Consider the following 14,715-nt stretch of genomic DNA (forward strand, 5'->3'; position numbering starts at 1 on the left):
ACTGGCCTCAAGATCGGTGGTTCTTCCTCGCAAAACTCTGCATTGTATACGGACTAACTTATGGAGTAGTCGCGTAGAGGTGCATCCATCCGGATCGACATGGAGTGGATGAACCGTGCATGACGTCGAGGATCGAGGGGAATCCTGGGATTGCTGCCTCGCCGATACCCAAAGGGGCAAGACCACCAAAGAAAAAAAGAGTTGCGCTGAGAGGGGGAGTTCGAAGAGGATCCATTCCCGAAGATCCGTCCGGGAGTCTCCTTTTCTCCTGGGTGCATATTCTGGGTTTGTGGGATGAATTGCCACTCAGTTTCGGTACAGGGGACGGAAAAGGGGGTGGGTGGGTGTTTCCATCGAAGGTTGTGAAGAAGAGCAAGTACACCACAGTAACAGCTACCTCGTCGGTAATTGCGCAAACTGTATCAGACGATCCGTAGATTGGCTGGACGGGCAAACCCCTCGCCCCGCGGACCATGGCTTGAAAAGGGCAAAAGGGAGCCTGGTTGTGCAGACAAAATGGGAACTCCCTAGCCACAATCCCACTTATGTAAGGTAACTGGGGGATGGTGCTTATGCATGGCACCAGCCACGTTCCATGCATGAGAGATTTGATCTACAGTACGGAGTACAAGTTATGGAGTACGGGGACTCAGACTAACTAAGATCATCATGCTTCGGGCAGTGAGGATAGGCATCAGCACCAGCACCAGCATCTTCAGCAAGCAGTACGGAGAATGGACTCGCACATCTGTCTCCCCACCAGCATTGGGTGGCGCAATACTGTGTAGGGTCATGAGAATGATGAGGTTTCTGAGAAAGGATGTGCATACTGTGTGCGATTTATCCTGGATTTCACCTGGGACGATCATGCACCATTATACCTCGTCATTGAGATTGGTGACTGGCGTCTACAGATACTCATGTGTCTTGAGGGGTCTGGATTATGTGATTATTTATAGACCCGGGGGAAAAGGAGACAGACCATAGTAAATGGCGCCCAGACCTATTGACTGATATGTACGGAGTACATACTGTGTGTGTGTGCGCACATACTTGGTTGAAAAAGTGGCTCTATAAGGTTCTCGTACTCTCTGGCCAACCTCCCCGCCCTTCTCCCCTCCTTCTTAACAATTAGAACCTTAAAGAATGTATATGATGAGAGTAATGGCGAAAGGATAAAGAAGTCACCAACCAAAAAGAGAGTAACGAAGAAGAAAAAAGAAAAAGAAGAAAAAAAAAAAAAAAGGTCAGAGGTCGGGACCGGAGATTCCGTCCCAAGCGTCATAACGTCGCATTACCATTTGGATCATTTGGCTGGGGTAGACGTCATCCAAATTGACACTGGATATAATCACTTCCCCCCTTTACTTTACCTCCGATGAGCCAGAGCAGAAACTGTGTAAACTCTTTTGTTTTATTTTTTTTTAAACCTACAAACTCCAACTACAATACTCACAGTCTACACTACACTGCACTACTCTCTACTCTACACTCGAGATTCACAGTTAAATTCCCCCCCTGAAACATTGACGGCGATCTGAATTGCACATATCGGGAGATTGTCCTGTCACTACTTGAATTGGAGACTCCTTATTGCAATCTACTCTTCCCACTCTAAATACTCCGGGTCCAGCCCATCCTCCTATACGAACTAGTTTCTCCCTCAGTGGAGACCCAATCTCCCCCCGAACGTCGCGTCCTGATCGACTGTGGGCTTCGTTTTCTACGCAGTGAATATCATTCTTCTAGCCTCTCTTCGTCGGTTCGAATGGGAGAGAAAAAGAGACCCTTTTAGGTCTGTTTCGTTTGCCTGGTAACCAATACCACCTCCCGACATCAACCACTATTCCCCGTTAGTTACTGCTACTACTGCTACTACTACCACAACCTACCGACTACTACTACTACTACTTCTACTTCTACTACCACTCTACTAAATCCGATCATTCGCCTGATTCTTTTTAATTTGACTCTCCTTTTCATCTTCCTTTCCTCTCACTCGTCCTCTTACGACCGACTCCTGTCCTCCCTATTCTCATTTCGTCTTTGACAGCCCGCGCGTTTCATGATATAGTGTTACTCTGAACGTCTTTATAACTCTGAACACGGCCCGCATCCGGCAACGGACCTTTTTTTTCTCAACGACGGACCGAATTGATATCGACACACGGGCCTGGACTGTTCTTGCACCGCCCGCTTGCGCTGACTTGCATCGCCCGTCAACCACTCTTACTCGCAACACGCCGACGACCGCCACTGGTTTGCTCTCCCTCCCATTCCTTACCTCCTCGCCTCGCTCCCTTTCCTGCTCGGTCAGTCATAGTCATGGCTATGGCTGTCAGGTCGCAAACGCCAGTACAGGATCCCTATGGCACCCTCCTTCAACATCCCGATTCACTATTAAATCGCGGAGCGTACGGCGCGCGCTCCAGCTCCCGACCCAACTCTATTGTCGCCAGTACTTCCGGTTACAACAACGCCCCTCACGCCGCCGACCCCGCCTCTCTCCCTCACACCGGTCGCTTTCACGAGGAGTTTGACGCTGCCAGCCAGCGCGGCTCCGTTCTTGTCGACGGTCCTTCGAGACCTGATATGCAGCGCTCCGCTTCGCAAATGTCCCAGTCTCGTTCGGCGACTCCGACTCGCTCCGGTACACTAAGAAAGAAGGCCTCTCTTAGTAGAAAAAGCAGCATGCGTCGCAGCGGGAGCAAGAGAAGTCTGCGAGCAGGCAGCGTACGAAGCCTCATTCTAGGCGACAAAGAGAAGTATGGCGTCGATGGCGAGGATCCGAACAGCGCTTTCTATATCCCCGTACCAACGGACGGAAGTCCGACCGAGGTACTAGCTAACCGCTTTCAATGTAAGGACTCCTCCCAAACTGCAGAGAGACTCGAGAGATTATATGCTAACATGTAGCAGCATGGCGCAAAATTCTCAAAGATCTTATCATCTTCTTCAAGGAGGTCCAGAAGTCGTACGAAACACGCTCGAAACTCTTCATGTCCGCCTCCAACATCATGAACAACACATCGCTGCCACCGACCTTCCTCAAGTCGGGCGGTCTGGCAGATGCGACCGAGATCTTGCGCGATTTTCACCGCCAGGGGTATATGGAAGCAACCAAGGCGGCCGAGGTGGAGAGCGAGGTTGTGAATCAGCTCATGGGCCTTCGTAATGATCTTCAGAAGAAGACCAAGGAGATCCGTGGCTTGTCGGGCGATTTTCGGAATTCCGTCGACAAAGAAGTTGACGCTACCCGCAAGGCCGTGCGACACTTACATGAGGCTTTAGGTCTTGTGGACACTGACCCATCCGCGACTTCCGGGAAAGGTGATCCTTTCATTGTTCGCTTGAGCGTGGACAAACAGATTGAGAAGCAGATTGAAGAAGAGAACTATCTGCACCGGGTATGTCGCCAGCGGCTTCCCGTATCCAAATGCATCATGCGCGAGAAACGCTAACTCTTGTCTAGGCATTCCTTAACTTGGAGAACTCTGGTCGCGAACTCGAATCGATTGTTGTCAGTGAGATTCAGAAGGCGTATAACGCCTATGCCAGCATACTCAAGCGCGAGGCGGACGAAACCTACGATACCGTCGAAAAACTTCGTGCTGGCCCTATTTCGATGCCGCATGACCATGAATGGAATGCATTCATCGCAGACACTGAGGAACTGGTCGATCCACGAGTGCCTATTCGCGACATCGAGAATATCACCTATCCAGGCAAGGACCACCCTGCCGCCGCAGAGGTCCGATCTGGTATGCTGGAGCGTAAGAGCAAGTACCTGAAGAGCTATACGCCTGGCTGGTATGTGCTGTCGCCCACCCATCTCCATGAATTCAAGTCTGCCGACCGTGTCGCATGGCAACAACCGGTGATGTCATTGAATCTCTTGGACCAGAAGCTGGGGTCGCACTCGCAACCCGACTCAACCTCACACAAGTTCATGCTCAAGGGGAGACAGACCGGGACCATGCACCGGGGTCACTCATGGGTTTTCCGCGCTGAGTCCCATGAGACGATGATGGCCTGGTACGAAGACATCGAGAGCCTCATGTCCAAGACAGGCGAGGCTCGCAATGCGTACGTGAGGCGTCATGTACGCACCGTGAGCGGAGCCAGTTTCCGTAACAGCAGTGATGGCATGGACGAGGATGAGGCGGACCGGACCCCGTACTCGGCGGAGTCAGCTGTCCTGTACCAAGAGCGTCCCACCTCCCAGCCTCGTCAACCCGGTGGCCGTTTTCCCAGCGATGTGCAAATCGACCGTCACTTAGAGGCGCCTCTGTCGCCTTCAAGCGGTGAAAGCTCTGGGGACAGGGACCTTCTGGCGGCGGCCGGCTCTTTTTCCGACCCTAGGCCATTCGGCAACACCATGACGGACGGCGAGGTCAATGGAGCCCGTCTAGAAAACCAAGAGTATCCCAGACCAGTAGAAAGGCACGGCAGCTACTATGGCACGTGGGTGGGAGCCGGAGGTCCCGACCAGCAGCCCCAGCCGATGCAGCAAAGCTATGACCGAGACTATCAAGACCGGGATGCTGGTGAGGCCGTTTTTGTGACTGGGATGGGATCCACGAGCTCGCGAGATCCGTCTCTGACTCGTCAACGCAACCGCGGCGCAAGCGCCTCAACTGCGCCCTCGGCCACAAACGGCACAGAGTATACACACAACACTGTACCTACCTCCATCGATGAACACGAAGGGCCAGACGTCAATGTCGTCGGAGTCGAACTTGACGGCGCAGCCAAGCAGCCCATGACAAATGCCGACCTTGATGAGCCTGCTCTTGCTGTCCCCTCCGTCGGAACCGCTGCCACCGACATGGCAGTCCCACAAAATGGCAGTGCCAAACGACCTCCAGCACATACGAAGAGCAGCGTTTCCGCCCTTGAGTTGCAGATTCCTGGCCATTACCCCCCTGCAAACAACGTGTCGCCGTGAATGCAGAAACCATAGGCCGTGGCTTCTCAAAGCGAATGGCTGTACGCTGTTTGCCAAAATGCCGAAAAGTTGAACCTCTAATAACAGAGTCAACCTCCAGGCATATATTTCTTTTGTCACACCATTTCCTATGTTCTTTTCCTTTGTACATCCTCACGAATTGACGGCAATGACTTGGTGGTGTCGAATATGTGCGCCCTTTTATCTTCAATCACATCCGAGGAAGAACAAAAGGATGACACATTACAGCAATTTGGGGGAAGGTGTTGATAAAGACGCGAACATCTTTACCTTGACCTAGCCCATCCCAAACTCTCTCAGACCTGGTTTATATTCAGTACACACAGACCAACTCCCTCCCCCCCTCCCACAAGTCTGCATGCGCCCAATCACTCTTGCTGTTGCTCGCACTCCACCGCATATGACAGGTCCGATCAACGCGCGAGAACAGCTTGAGGCTATCGCATTCTGGGTACTGTACAGCTCGACAGGTCCAAGTGACGCTTCACCGCAGCTGAAGTTTTCTGCTTCTCTTTTCCATTTTCTTTTCTCTAGGCGTTGAACAACGGACGGACTGGACAGGCGGGATGGATGGAACGGTCGGTCGGTCGGTCGGTCGGTTGATTGAGGTGCAAATGGTCCAGGAAACGGGGGAACTACGAAGGTTTCTTTCTTGATTGCGCGCGAATTGCTTTTATGGGTTATTGCTTTCTGATTTGCTTGCTGCGTTGCTCTTTTGCATTTTTTTTGTTTTTCTGCGCTTTTACTTTTCGCGTTTTCTCCTTTCACATATCCCGTTTTTACTTTACTTCACTTCATGTATCATATTTCATCTCGCCCTCAGCATCATCTCTTCGCTTCGCACCTGGAAAAAGCCACCAGTAGAAGTGACGGAGAAATGAAGCTGAGGCATATTTTTCTTTCTTTTTTTTTTTTTTTTTCTCTTTCCTCTTTTCTCCTTGCTTCGAAATCTAAGTTCAATCCAGGCTGGGTTCTTTGCTTTATCGATTCCATTTTATCATGGTTGTTTCTCTGTCTCTGTCTCTGCGCTACTTTGGGCAATACTACCAAGTCACTACTTAGGAACAGAAAGGTACTCCCTAGCGGGTACGTGACAAATTTGCATCGATGATAGTCTTTTCCCTCCCTCCCCGCTTCACCGTGGAAAGTACCGAGAAAGAGGGACCTCCATTACTCACTCCTTGACCGAGTACTCCGTAGTGGCTGATAATATACAGTCGATGCAGGCAGGGCTTTGCTGTAGAACAAGCTGCTGTGAGCGCTTTTTGCATTTAATCACCGACTCGACGGTCCGCGTGTTGATATGCATCATATCTGTATCTGTGTCTTGTTGGACACATGTGTAAGAACCCAGCGCGGGTATCCTAATAATATACAACTAGATCGTACATACAAACATTTGTGGATAAAGAGAGGAGGGGTGTGGCAACTGTTCCGTCCTCCTCGAGCAAGACCAGAGGAATATGGACAGTCTTTCAACGGGCAGTGCTTACTGAACAACACAAAGCCGCCCACCTCCCCCCCTACTTACTGTGCACAGCCTACCACAGCCTACCACAGCCACATTACCAGACCTACCAAACAGCGGAGGATCCAGCTAATTCTCAAACCGTAACCCAGGTGCAGAGTCGTCAAATTTGTCGGAAGCAGAAGGCATCGTAGGGGCATCGGATGCAAATGCCCTTTCTCAACTCGGGGTGCAGACACATTCTTCGATAATGTCAAGACAGGTCTGATTTATGCCCACAAACCAGATCGCCGAAAGATCAAAGGAAAACATATAACAAAAGCTAACCAGCAATAACACACGTCATGTACGATGACATGAATACAACACAAATCATATCGAAAATGGGGAATGAGGCTAGGGGCGATATTTCAAGGTAATCAGCAAACGCGAGCCCGCGCCGACAGGTGATCCTTTGAACCACTCGGAGTCATACATCGCAAACTTTTTCGAACAAATCCTCCGAAAGCCGAGATATTTCACCAACCCGGTACAATTACATGATCTGGTCCTGGGTAATAGGAGCCGTGGGGTCCTGGCCCTCCATCGCGTCTGCGGGAGGGCCGCCCACGTTCAGGTACTTGACGAAGGTGATGCCCAAGGGACGACCACCGTACTGATAACCTGTGAACTTGGCTGCGCAGGCAGTGAGTATAAGATCCACGGGCAACTTATCTATTGAAGGGACATGCACATACCGATAGCGGTCTCAGCAGTTTCCGCATTGTCGAATTGAACCACACCGGTGCCGCGGGAGCGACCGTTGGGCTCATACTGGATTTCGGCGCGATCAACCTTGCCGATGGTCGAGAACAAGTCGACGAGATCCTCGTGGCAGGTAGACCAGGGCAGCTACGTTGAGTGTTAGTTGGCGACATGAAAGGATAATCTGTAGGGGTTCACGTACGTTGCGCACGTAGATAACGGGGCTCTTCTCGCCGCCGGAAGTGGCAAAGTCGGTAAAGGGGTTGGGAGGAACCGAAGCGACACCCTCAAAGCCGGGGCCGCTAGGACCGCCAGGACCGCCAAAGCCAGGGCCGCCGCCGCCGTAGCCGCCGCGACCACCAAAGCCGCCGCCGAAACCACCACGACCGCCAAAGCCACCGCGGCCACCGAAGCCGCCTCCAAAGCCACCGCGGCCGCCGAAGCCACCGCGGCCGCCAAAGCCGGGACCAGCACCAGCGAAGCGATCCTCGCGGACCTCCAAGGGCCGACCTTGCCAGTCGTAACCGTTGAACTGCTGGATAGCATTGCGCGCATCCTCGGGAGACTCGAACGCGACGATACCGGAGCCCTTGGGCCGGCCGGTAGCATCGGTGTGAACATCCGCACGAATGACCGCACCTTGTTGAGCTACAGAATTAGCTGCTGTCTGGTCTTCGTGACACGTTTCATAAAGTGAAAAGGGCGCCGCATCCTTTCTGGCCCGGATGACTCACCGGCTTGACGGAACAAATCCTTCAGATCTTGCCAACCCACGTTGAACGGAAGCTAGACATCTCGCCATCAGTTCTCCATCTATTCCAATGCTCGTTCTGGCAGCACCTACGTTGGACACGAAGAGCTGACGGCCGCCAGCACCACCGGCACCGCCGGCACCGCCGAATCCACCACCACCATAACCGCCGCGACCGGCACCGCCGAAGTCGCCGCGCGAAGGTCCGCCGGTGAAACGCGGCTCGGGTTCACGATCCTAGAGCAATCCAGTCAGTCGTCGTTGAACAATGAACTAGAGTGGAACATCACCTACCTCACGAACGTAGACAAGGCGGCCCATCAGGTTCTGGTTGCTAAGGGTGTTGACCGCATTTTGCGCTTGATCCCTGGTCGCGTATTCCACAATCCTACCCGCTGAGTTAGTGCGCGTTCCAAATAGACCGTAAACAATCAGGTCCATGCTTACCCGCATCCCTACAGTATCCCGGACGGCCAGGCCCAGCCCGTCAACCCAAACAGTCCATAACAAGCAAACCAACGAGAAGGGGAAGGGTAAGGGGAAAGAGTCCAGGAATAACAAAAGGGCAGAGAGAAGGGAAAAAAACCAGCCACACTACGCATTGGCGCCCACCTTCGACATTCCGTTGGGAAGAAGCAAGACATCGGCAAAGATAACTTCTCCAGCTGTAACACACGACGCGGGTGAAACCCCCCCTCCAAAGTCAGCCCTCACAATCCATAGCAACGGGTCGAGCGCACCAGGCGCTCGAGACGATGTGACCCTGCTCACCCTGTCTCATAAAGTCCTTAAGGTGATGCCACTTGACATCGTAGGAAAGGTTGCCCACATAGACCCGACGGTCTTGCTGGGACGACTCGCGCACGGCTTGCATCATTTGTTCTTTGTGAACGGCGCGTTCTTCGTATGATCGAGCAGGAGGCGGGTAGCTGCTGCGCCCACCGTAGCCAGAAGCTGAATGACCACCAGAAGGGCCTTGAGCCGCACTCATAGGCGAGCGGGAACGACGATCGGAGCGGCGGTAGTCGTCACGACTGCGTGAGCGACTGCGAGGAGAATAGGAGCGACGGCTGCGTCGGGGGCTACGAGAACGGCGACGGGGAGAACGAGACCTCTCGCGCTGGGCGTGGTCAGTATCGTCGAAGGCGGGTGGAGACATTGACGAGGAGCGAGAATTGAGCGCGCGGCAGGTAGGCCGGGCACGGACAGAGGAAGAGAGAAAAGACTGTGTAGAACAAAGGGAAAATTCGGGAAAGGTGGAGAATGTGCGCGCAAGGTCCTTAATTGAAAGTTTTCCGGGGGGGGGGGGAGCAGGAATGAAGGAGAAGAAGTGATATTTGGGGGGGGGGTGTGGTGAGAGAGGATGACTGGAGATGGAAGGATAAAAGATGGGGACCGAGTTTGGGAAGGGAAGGGAAGAGGAGTAGCAGCAGCAGCAGCAGCAGCAACAGCAACAGCAGACCGAGTTGCCGGGCGGTCCAGTCAGGTGACTGACCCGGTGCGGGCAAGACAAGGCTGGAGGAACCTTGTAGGAGCAGTGGAGAAATGCCCCCGTATGGAATTTAACGGCAATAAGCGGCAGTGAAAATCAAGACTCGCTTCAAAGGTGACACGAAAGAGATAACAAGAATCACAGCAGACAGAGAATTGCGATACTGAAGCAGCATCAGGGAGAACAGAAGCCGACGATGCAGTGGTGGTCGGTGCTTCTTGGCCCCAGGCGGAGAAGAGGAGCAGCAGCCCAGCTGTTACAACCGCCCGGGTGGAGACTTTGATGATGGTCCATCTCTTCCCTCGCTCATACTCTCTCTTTGCCCTTTGTAGTCCCAAGGTGTAAAGGACCCTGCAGACAGAATAGTCCTTTCGCTACACAATACACAGCAACAACAACAACAAGAAAGAAGAAGAAAATCCCACACTTACTGGCTGAGGTCGATACACGTCGGCTGGACACCGGATCTAGATGGTAAGCCACCAAACCAATGGTCGGGAATCAACAGACAAAGGAGCCACTCAGAAATTTACCAAAGTAGGGAGAATGGAGACGAGTCAAGGGGAAATGGGAAGCAATAAGAATGGGAACCAAGTGAGGTGAGAAAGCAAGTAAGCAGGGGAATCAGGAGGAGGAGGGAAAAGGAAGAGAAGAGGTAGGAGGAAGTAGAGGAAGAAGAGAGGAGGAGGAGATGGGAAGAAAGAGTCAGTAGGCAGTAGTCAGCCGAAGGACTAGTTAGTTAAGAGTAGAGAAAGAAAACGAGAACGAGAAAGCTGAAATAAAGGAGGGTGACGGCGGCGGGGGTATTAGAGGGTGGAACGAACACTCGTTGGTTGGTGATGGTTGGGTAAGTAGTTAGTAGTAGTAGTGGTAGTAGTAGTAATCATAAGGTGGTAGTTAGTAGTGGTAGACATGACAAGGTGGAAAAGAGAGAGAGAGAGACAGACAGACAGACAGACAGACAGAGAACACAATGCAATGGTGGTTCCAGCCCGTGTCTGTCTCTCCTCAACATGCAGGTCCACACTATGTGATTGGCCTTGTTGCGTCTCTTCTTCCCGCTGTCTTGTCACCACCGAAGAGGAGACATGGGAAATCGGTCGCATAGACGCCACACTCATGCTCCTCCTCCTCCTCCTCCTCCTCCTCCTCCTCCTCTCACCACCGCTCATGTCTCTTACTCGGGCAAGGGCTTGAATGGACCACGTCTACAGGGAAAAGGGATGAACGCGCAGTCACCGGATGGGCTCGTGAGAGGAAAGGGTCAGGGAAGAAGCAGAGGGGATGGATGGATGGTTGGATGTTGAAGGCAGTAAATGTAAACAGACAGCGAGCAGATAGCAAACGAGAGATAACCCACCCATGATAATTTCTGAACAGGGACAAACGGTCCAGTCGGCAGTAAGCAAAGGTTCAGAGGGAGGAGAGAAGGAAAGGAGAATGGCTTTGAGGGGATAAAGGTGTGTGGTGTGGGTGGAAGTGAGAGGTGGATGAGTGGATGGGAGGAGAGGATGTGGAATGCAGATGCGGATGATGACAGGAGGATGAAAGGGCGGGGGGGAAGGGAGGAAAAGATAAGATGAACGAACTAGTCGGAAGTAGTCCGTTAGATTGGAGATTGCCGACTTACATTAATGATTATTTACGGAGTAGTAAACAAGTAAGATCGGTCAGATCGAAAATAATTGACGCTGCTGCCGTTCAATCAAGTCAATCCGACTGGTTACTTGAATAAAAGATGTCAACATGGACATACTATGATACTATGATAGCTTGCGCCTCCATAACTATCCCTATGGTTTCCATCACCTCGCGACCAACAGCCAACTTGATTTCACCCAAGATCTACAGTTCACTCTAGTGCCAAGTCAATTGAGAACATTACTAGTAGCCCTTAGCCGACGCAGTAGTATGAATAATGAATCATGGAAGACTCCGAATACTCCGTATACTCGGACCCGGCCAGCTGAAGGTCAATCAATCTTGGCTCCGCTCAGGCCACCGCTTAACAAATTCCTCCCGCCGAACATCCGACTTTCTTCCAACCACCACCACTACTTTTTGCTCAACTTGCCTCCATACCCTCTCCGATTCAACAATCGCGAAAACGAAAGAAAGAAACACTCTCCTGAAAAGATGACCCGTCCAACCTCCCTCCTCACTCTTACCCGGAGAGGACTCTTCCATCCCTCCACCCCCCGCACCGCACTTCCCCTGGCGCCCTCAGCTCCCCGTAACCATCTCCGCCAATGCCAACCCCAATCGCAAATCCACACCACAACCACCCAACCCAACTCGCTCACAACTCCTCGCCTCTCTCAAAAAACAAGTCCAAAACTATCGCCTAAGCCCCGCGCCTACCATTCCGACCACCACCCCACTCAGCCCCACGACTACACCAACTCGCAAACCACCATCCTCTCCGCCGCCCTCCACCACGTCCCCACGCACGGCTTCTCCCGCGACGCCCTCACCCTCGGCTGCCGCGACGCCGGCTTTCTCGATGTCTCTGTGCAGCTCCTCCCGCGCGCCGAGTTCGATCTGATCCTCTTCTGGCTCGCCAGCCGCCGCGGCCTCCTCCGCTCCAAGGTCGAATCCGACGGCCTGTTGCTCCCATCCTCCACCGGCGGTGGCCCCGTGCTCTCCGTCGACGACAAGATTCAGATCCTGTTGATGGAACGCTTGCGCATGAATGCGGAGGTCAAGGATCAGTGGCAGGATGTAAGTTTGCTTCTCCTCCTTCATCCTCTTCGGGTATAGGAGGGTTTGTTTCAAAGGAACCCCCCCGTATACACCTTCACCCAGCAAGAAAAAACCACTAATACTCATATGGCACAAATCAGGCATTGGCGGTCATGTCCCTCGGTGAAAACATCCCCCTCTCGCTCTCCGAACTCCACGCCCTGGCCGACGATATCCTCAATCTGGCCGGCGATAAATCCGTCGATGCCTCGTGGTATTCGAAGCGCATGGCGGTGGCGGCCGTGTACGCCGCCTCGGACTTTGTCATGACCCGCGACACGAGCGCCGGACTGCGCGACACGGAGGAGTTCGTGGCGCGCAGATGGGCGGATGCCCGCGCTGTCGGGAATAAGCTTACGGGGGTGAGGGAGTGTTTGGGGTTCATGGGGTCGACGGCGGTTGGGTTGGGGCGGAGTTGGGGGTTGAAGATCTAAAGAGAGAGAGACAACGGACTCTTTAAGCACCCTGAATAATAATCTTATTGGTAACCGGAGAATTCTGTGTTCTATTCATAGGGTTTGTATAAGTACTGTACAATATATTCGATCTTTCTGAGGCTCTCTACAGAGCTTACACTATGCCTTGCTTCGGCTTTGGGAGGCCTTGGCCGGCTGCTCGTTGCGCTGCAGCTCTTCGTACCGCGCTTTCAACTTGTCGACATACCCATCCTTCCCACACAGGATCCAGTAGGCCTTGCGGTTGGGCGCCAGGTCCCACCACGTCTCGCGGCCTACGTGCACCTTCTCGGACGGATCTTTCCGCGCCGGGAGCGAGCTGACATGACGCTGCCAGTGCGTCTTGAGATCGCGCGTGCGCTGCGTGTTTATTGAACTCAAGATACGCACCGTACGTGCGTCCGGCTCAACACCCGTAACCTCCATCTCGCGCATGAGGGCAACCACAGCCGGAAGATCCTGGCACCCGCGCCAGTAGAAGTAGATGAGGTCGTTGTAGAGCCCGGTCGAGCCGCCCAGCATGGCGGACGTGGGACCCATCAGGCGGATAGTGGCTCGGAACTGGCCGATGAGTGACGACATCGGGAAGTGCAGGTTCAGCAGGCGAAAGGCAGCCAAAAGCATCTTGGGATAGAGCTCGGCCACGACCGAGGAAACGGGGACACCCGCAGGAACGGTTAATTTGTACTTCCCGCCGGCCTGTTTGATCCTCTCATTGACAGTCATCTCGTCCTCCTTCTCCTGCTCCTCCACCACCACCTCCTGCTGTACTTCCTCATCTTCATTTGCCGGCGTCTCGGCCTCCTGTGACTCAATGACCGCCTGTTCCGGACCCTGGGCTTGCTCCTCCACGCTCGCCGACGATGATTCCTCCGGTATTAAGACCATCTCCCCAGATTGGCTGTCCTGCACCTCCATCTCATCCGCCTGGTCCGCGTTATCAGGCGCCACTCCCATCCCCAAATCCTCTTCTAGAACACGCACGAGCGGGAAGATGGTCTCACGACAAGTCTTCCAGATCTTCCTGTCACCGCTGATCTTCCTGACCGACCTCTGCATCTCCGCCTCGATTACGCGACTCTCGCGCAGCACGACTGCCTCGACCGCCTGCTCCGAGGTGACGAGTCGTCGCTCAACCCAGTCCGCCAACTGCGCGTTGACGAAATCACCGCTCCGCATCCGCGTCTCGATGAACTCTACCATCGATGTACTCCCCGGCAACGCAGCCGGATCGTCGCCTCCCGCATGATACGAAGTCGAGTCCGCCATCACCAGGGATGACTTGCCCTGTTGCTCCAGTTTCCTCTGTTCCTGCCGCTGCTGCCGGACCTTGCGCTCCTTCAGATCCTGGAGGACGGATTCGAAGATGGCGGAGATTTGCGAGATTTCCTGGCGTTCTTCGTCGGTGATGTCCTTAGACAGGGACTCGGAGTCGGCCGAGGATTCAGAGGATTCGTTGTAGAAGGAAACGTCAGCGCTTGAGGGTTGCGGTGGCGGCGGTGGCCAGGCTGCCAATGGAGCATCGGCTTGAGTATCGGGTTTGACGCCGAGCGTCTCGAGAAGTTCACCAAAGGCTTGTTTCTCGCTGCTAGTCATTACGGGACGCTGAGTGCCTGTGATGGAGGGCTGAGCTGCGGTGGTGGTGGTGTCGGCGAGAGGAGATACCGAAGCGGCTTTGCGTTTGAGGAAACTGCGGCGTCCGGACCGGGGTTTCGATGGTGTGCTTTCGTTTGCTGAGCTGCCCGAAGATCCTGTTGTAGTAGCATCTTGCTTTTGTCGCTGCTGTTGTGCCTCGGTCGAGATCGACGCTGTTTGAATGTGCTCGCGCCAGTGCGGATATCGCCAACCAGGCACAGCGGAGAGTGTGCGAGTCTGATAGAGGAATGGGACAGAGGTATTGCGAGTCACGCGAGCCAGGGCCAGCCAGGCGCCAGAGTTGCGAGCACTCATCTTACTATTGCCGTGGTAATTGCAAGATAAATGAAAAGAAAAACACCCCCAGGTTTTTGCGGACTTAAAAAAATGGAGCACCGATAAACTCCCGCGCGGGCCAGGAAATAATTTCACTGCTTCTGCTTCTGCCTCCCGCCCGCC

General features: G+C 53.6%; 4 protein-coding genes across 4 annotated transcripts; 2 read left to right on the forward strand and 2 right to left on the reverse strand.

The window, feature by feature from the left end:
- The first annotated feature begins 1,924 nt into the window (after positions 1-1,924).
- BP01DRAFT_237747 (SLM1 family PH domain-containing protein) lies at positions 1,925-5,138 on the forward strand. Its single transcript, XM_025571247.1, has 3 exons — positions 1,925-2,860; positions 2,920-3,407; positions 3,473-5,138. Exons 1-3 carry the CDS (start codon positions 2,326-2,328, stop codon positions 4,946-4,948), a joined length of 2,499 nt encoding a protein of 832 aa, XP_025432794.1. The 5' UTR covers positions 1,925-2,325; the 3' UTR covers positions 4,949-5,138.
- A 1,834-nt stretch (positions 5,139-6,972) lies between these two features.
- On the reverse strand, positions 6,973-8,923 carry BP01DRAFT_292849 (RNP domain protein; the record flags this gene model as incomplete). Its single annotated transcript, XM_025571709.1, has 8 exons — positions 6,973-7,112; positions 7,175-7,328; positions 7,384-7,829; positions 7,916-7,967; positions 8,026-8,169; positions 8,227-8,320; positions 8,531-8,597; positions 8,704-8,923. The coding sequence occupies 8 exons, from the start codon at positions 8,921-8,923 to the stop codon at positions 6,973-6,975; spliced, it is 1,317 nt and encodes a 438-aa protein (XP_025432795.1).
- Positions 8,924-11,461: 2,538 nt separating this feature from the next.
- Positions 11,462-12,629, forward strand: BP01DRAFT_355216 (uncharacterized protein). Its single transcript, XM_025574631.1, has 2 exons — positions 11,462-12,145; positions 12,268-12,629. Exons 1-2 carry the CDS (start codon positions 11,561-11,563, stop codon positions 12,598-12,600), a joined length of 918 nt encoding a protein of 305 aa, XP_025432796.1. The 5' UTR covers positions 11,462-11,560; the 3' UTR covers positions 12,601-12,629.
- A 27-nt stretch (positions 12,630-12,656) lies between these two features.
- BP01DRAFT_355217 (uncharacterized protein) lies at positions 12,657-14,654 on the reverse strand. Its single transcript, XM_025574632.1, has one exon. The coding sequence runs from the start codon at positions 14,569-14,571 to the stop codon at positions 12,742-12,744; it is 1,830 nt and encodes a 609-aa protein (XP_025432797.1). The 5' UTR covers positions 14,572-14,654; the 3' UTR covers positions 12,657-12,741.
- Between the last annotated feature and the right edge of the window lie 61 nt (positions 14,655-14,715).

The sequence above is a fragment of the Aspergillus saccharolyticus genome, assembly GCF_003184585.1.
Source record: "Aspergillus saccharolyticus JOP 1030-1 unplaced genomic scaffold BP01scaffold_9, whole genome shotgun sequence".
Classification (NCBI taxonomy): Eukaryota; Fungi; Ascomycota; class Eurotiomycetes; order Eurotiales; family Aspergillaceae; genus Aspergillus; species Aspergillus saccharolyticus.

Bases quoted from the DNA above. Each gene is read 5' to 3' on its own strand.
- BP01DRAFT_355217 (XM_025574632.1), bottom strand. From the start codon at position 14,571: ATGAGTGCTCGCAACTCTGGCGCCTGGCTGGCCCTGGCTCGCGTGACT.
- BP01DRAFT_237747 (XM_025571247.1), top strand. From the start codon at position 2,326: ATGGCTATGGCTGTCAGGTCGCAAACGCCAGTACAGGATCCCTATGGC. The intron at 2,861-2,919 runs GTAAGGACTCCT...AACATGTAGCAG, and splicing joins ACTAGCTAACCGCTTTCAAT to CATGGCGCAAAATTCTCAAA. The intron at 3,408-3,472 runs GTATGTCGCCAG...ACTCTTGTCTAG, and splicing joins AAGAGAACTATCTGCACCGG to GCATTCCTTAACTTGGAGAA.
- BP01DRAFT_355216 (XM_025574631.1), top strand. From the start codon at position 11,561: ATGACCCGTCCAACCTCCCTCCTCACTCTTACCCGGAGAGGACTCTTC. The intron at 12,146-12,267 runs GTAAGTTTGCTT...GGCACAAATCAG, and splicing joins TCAAGGATCAGTGGCAGGAT to GCATTGGCGGTCATGTCCCT.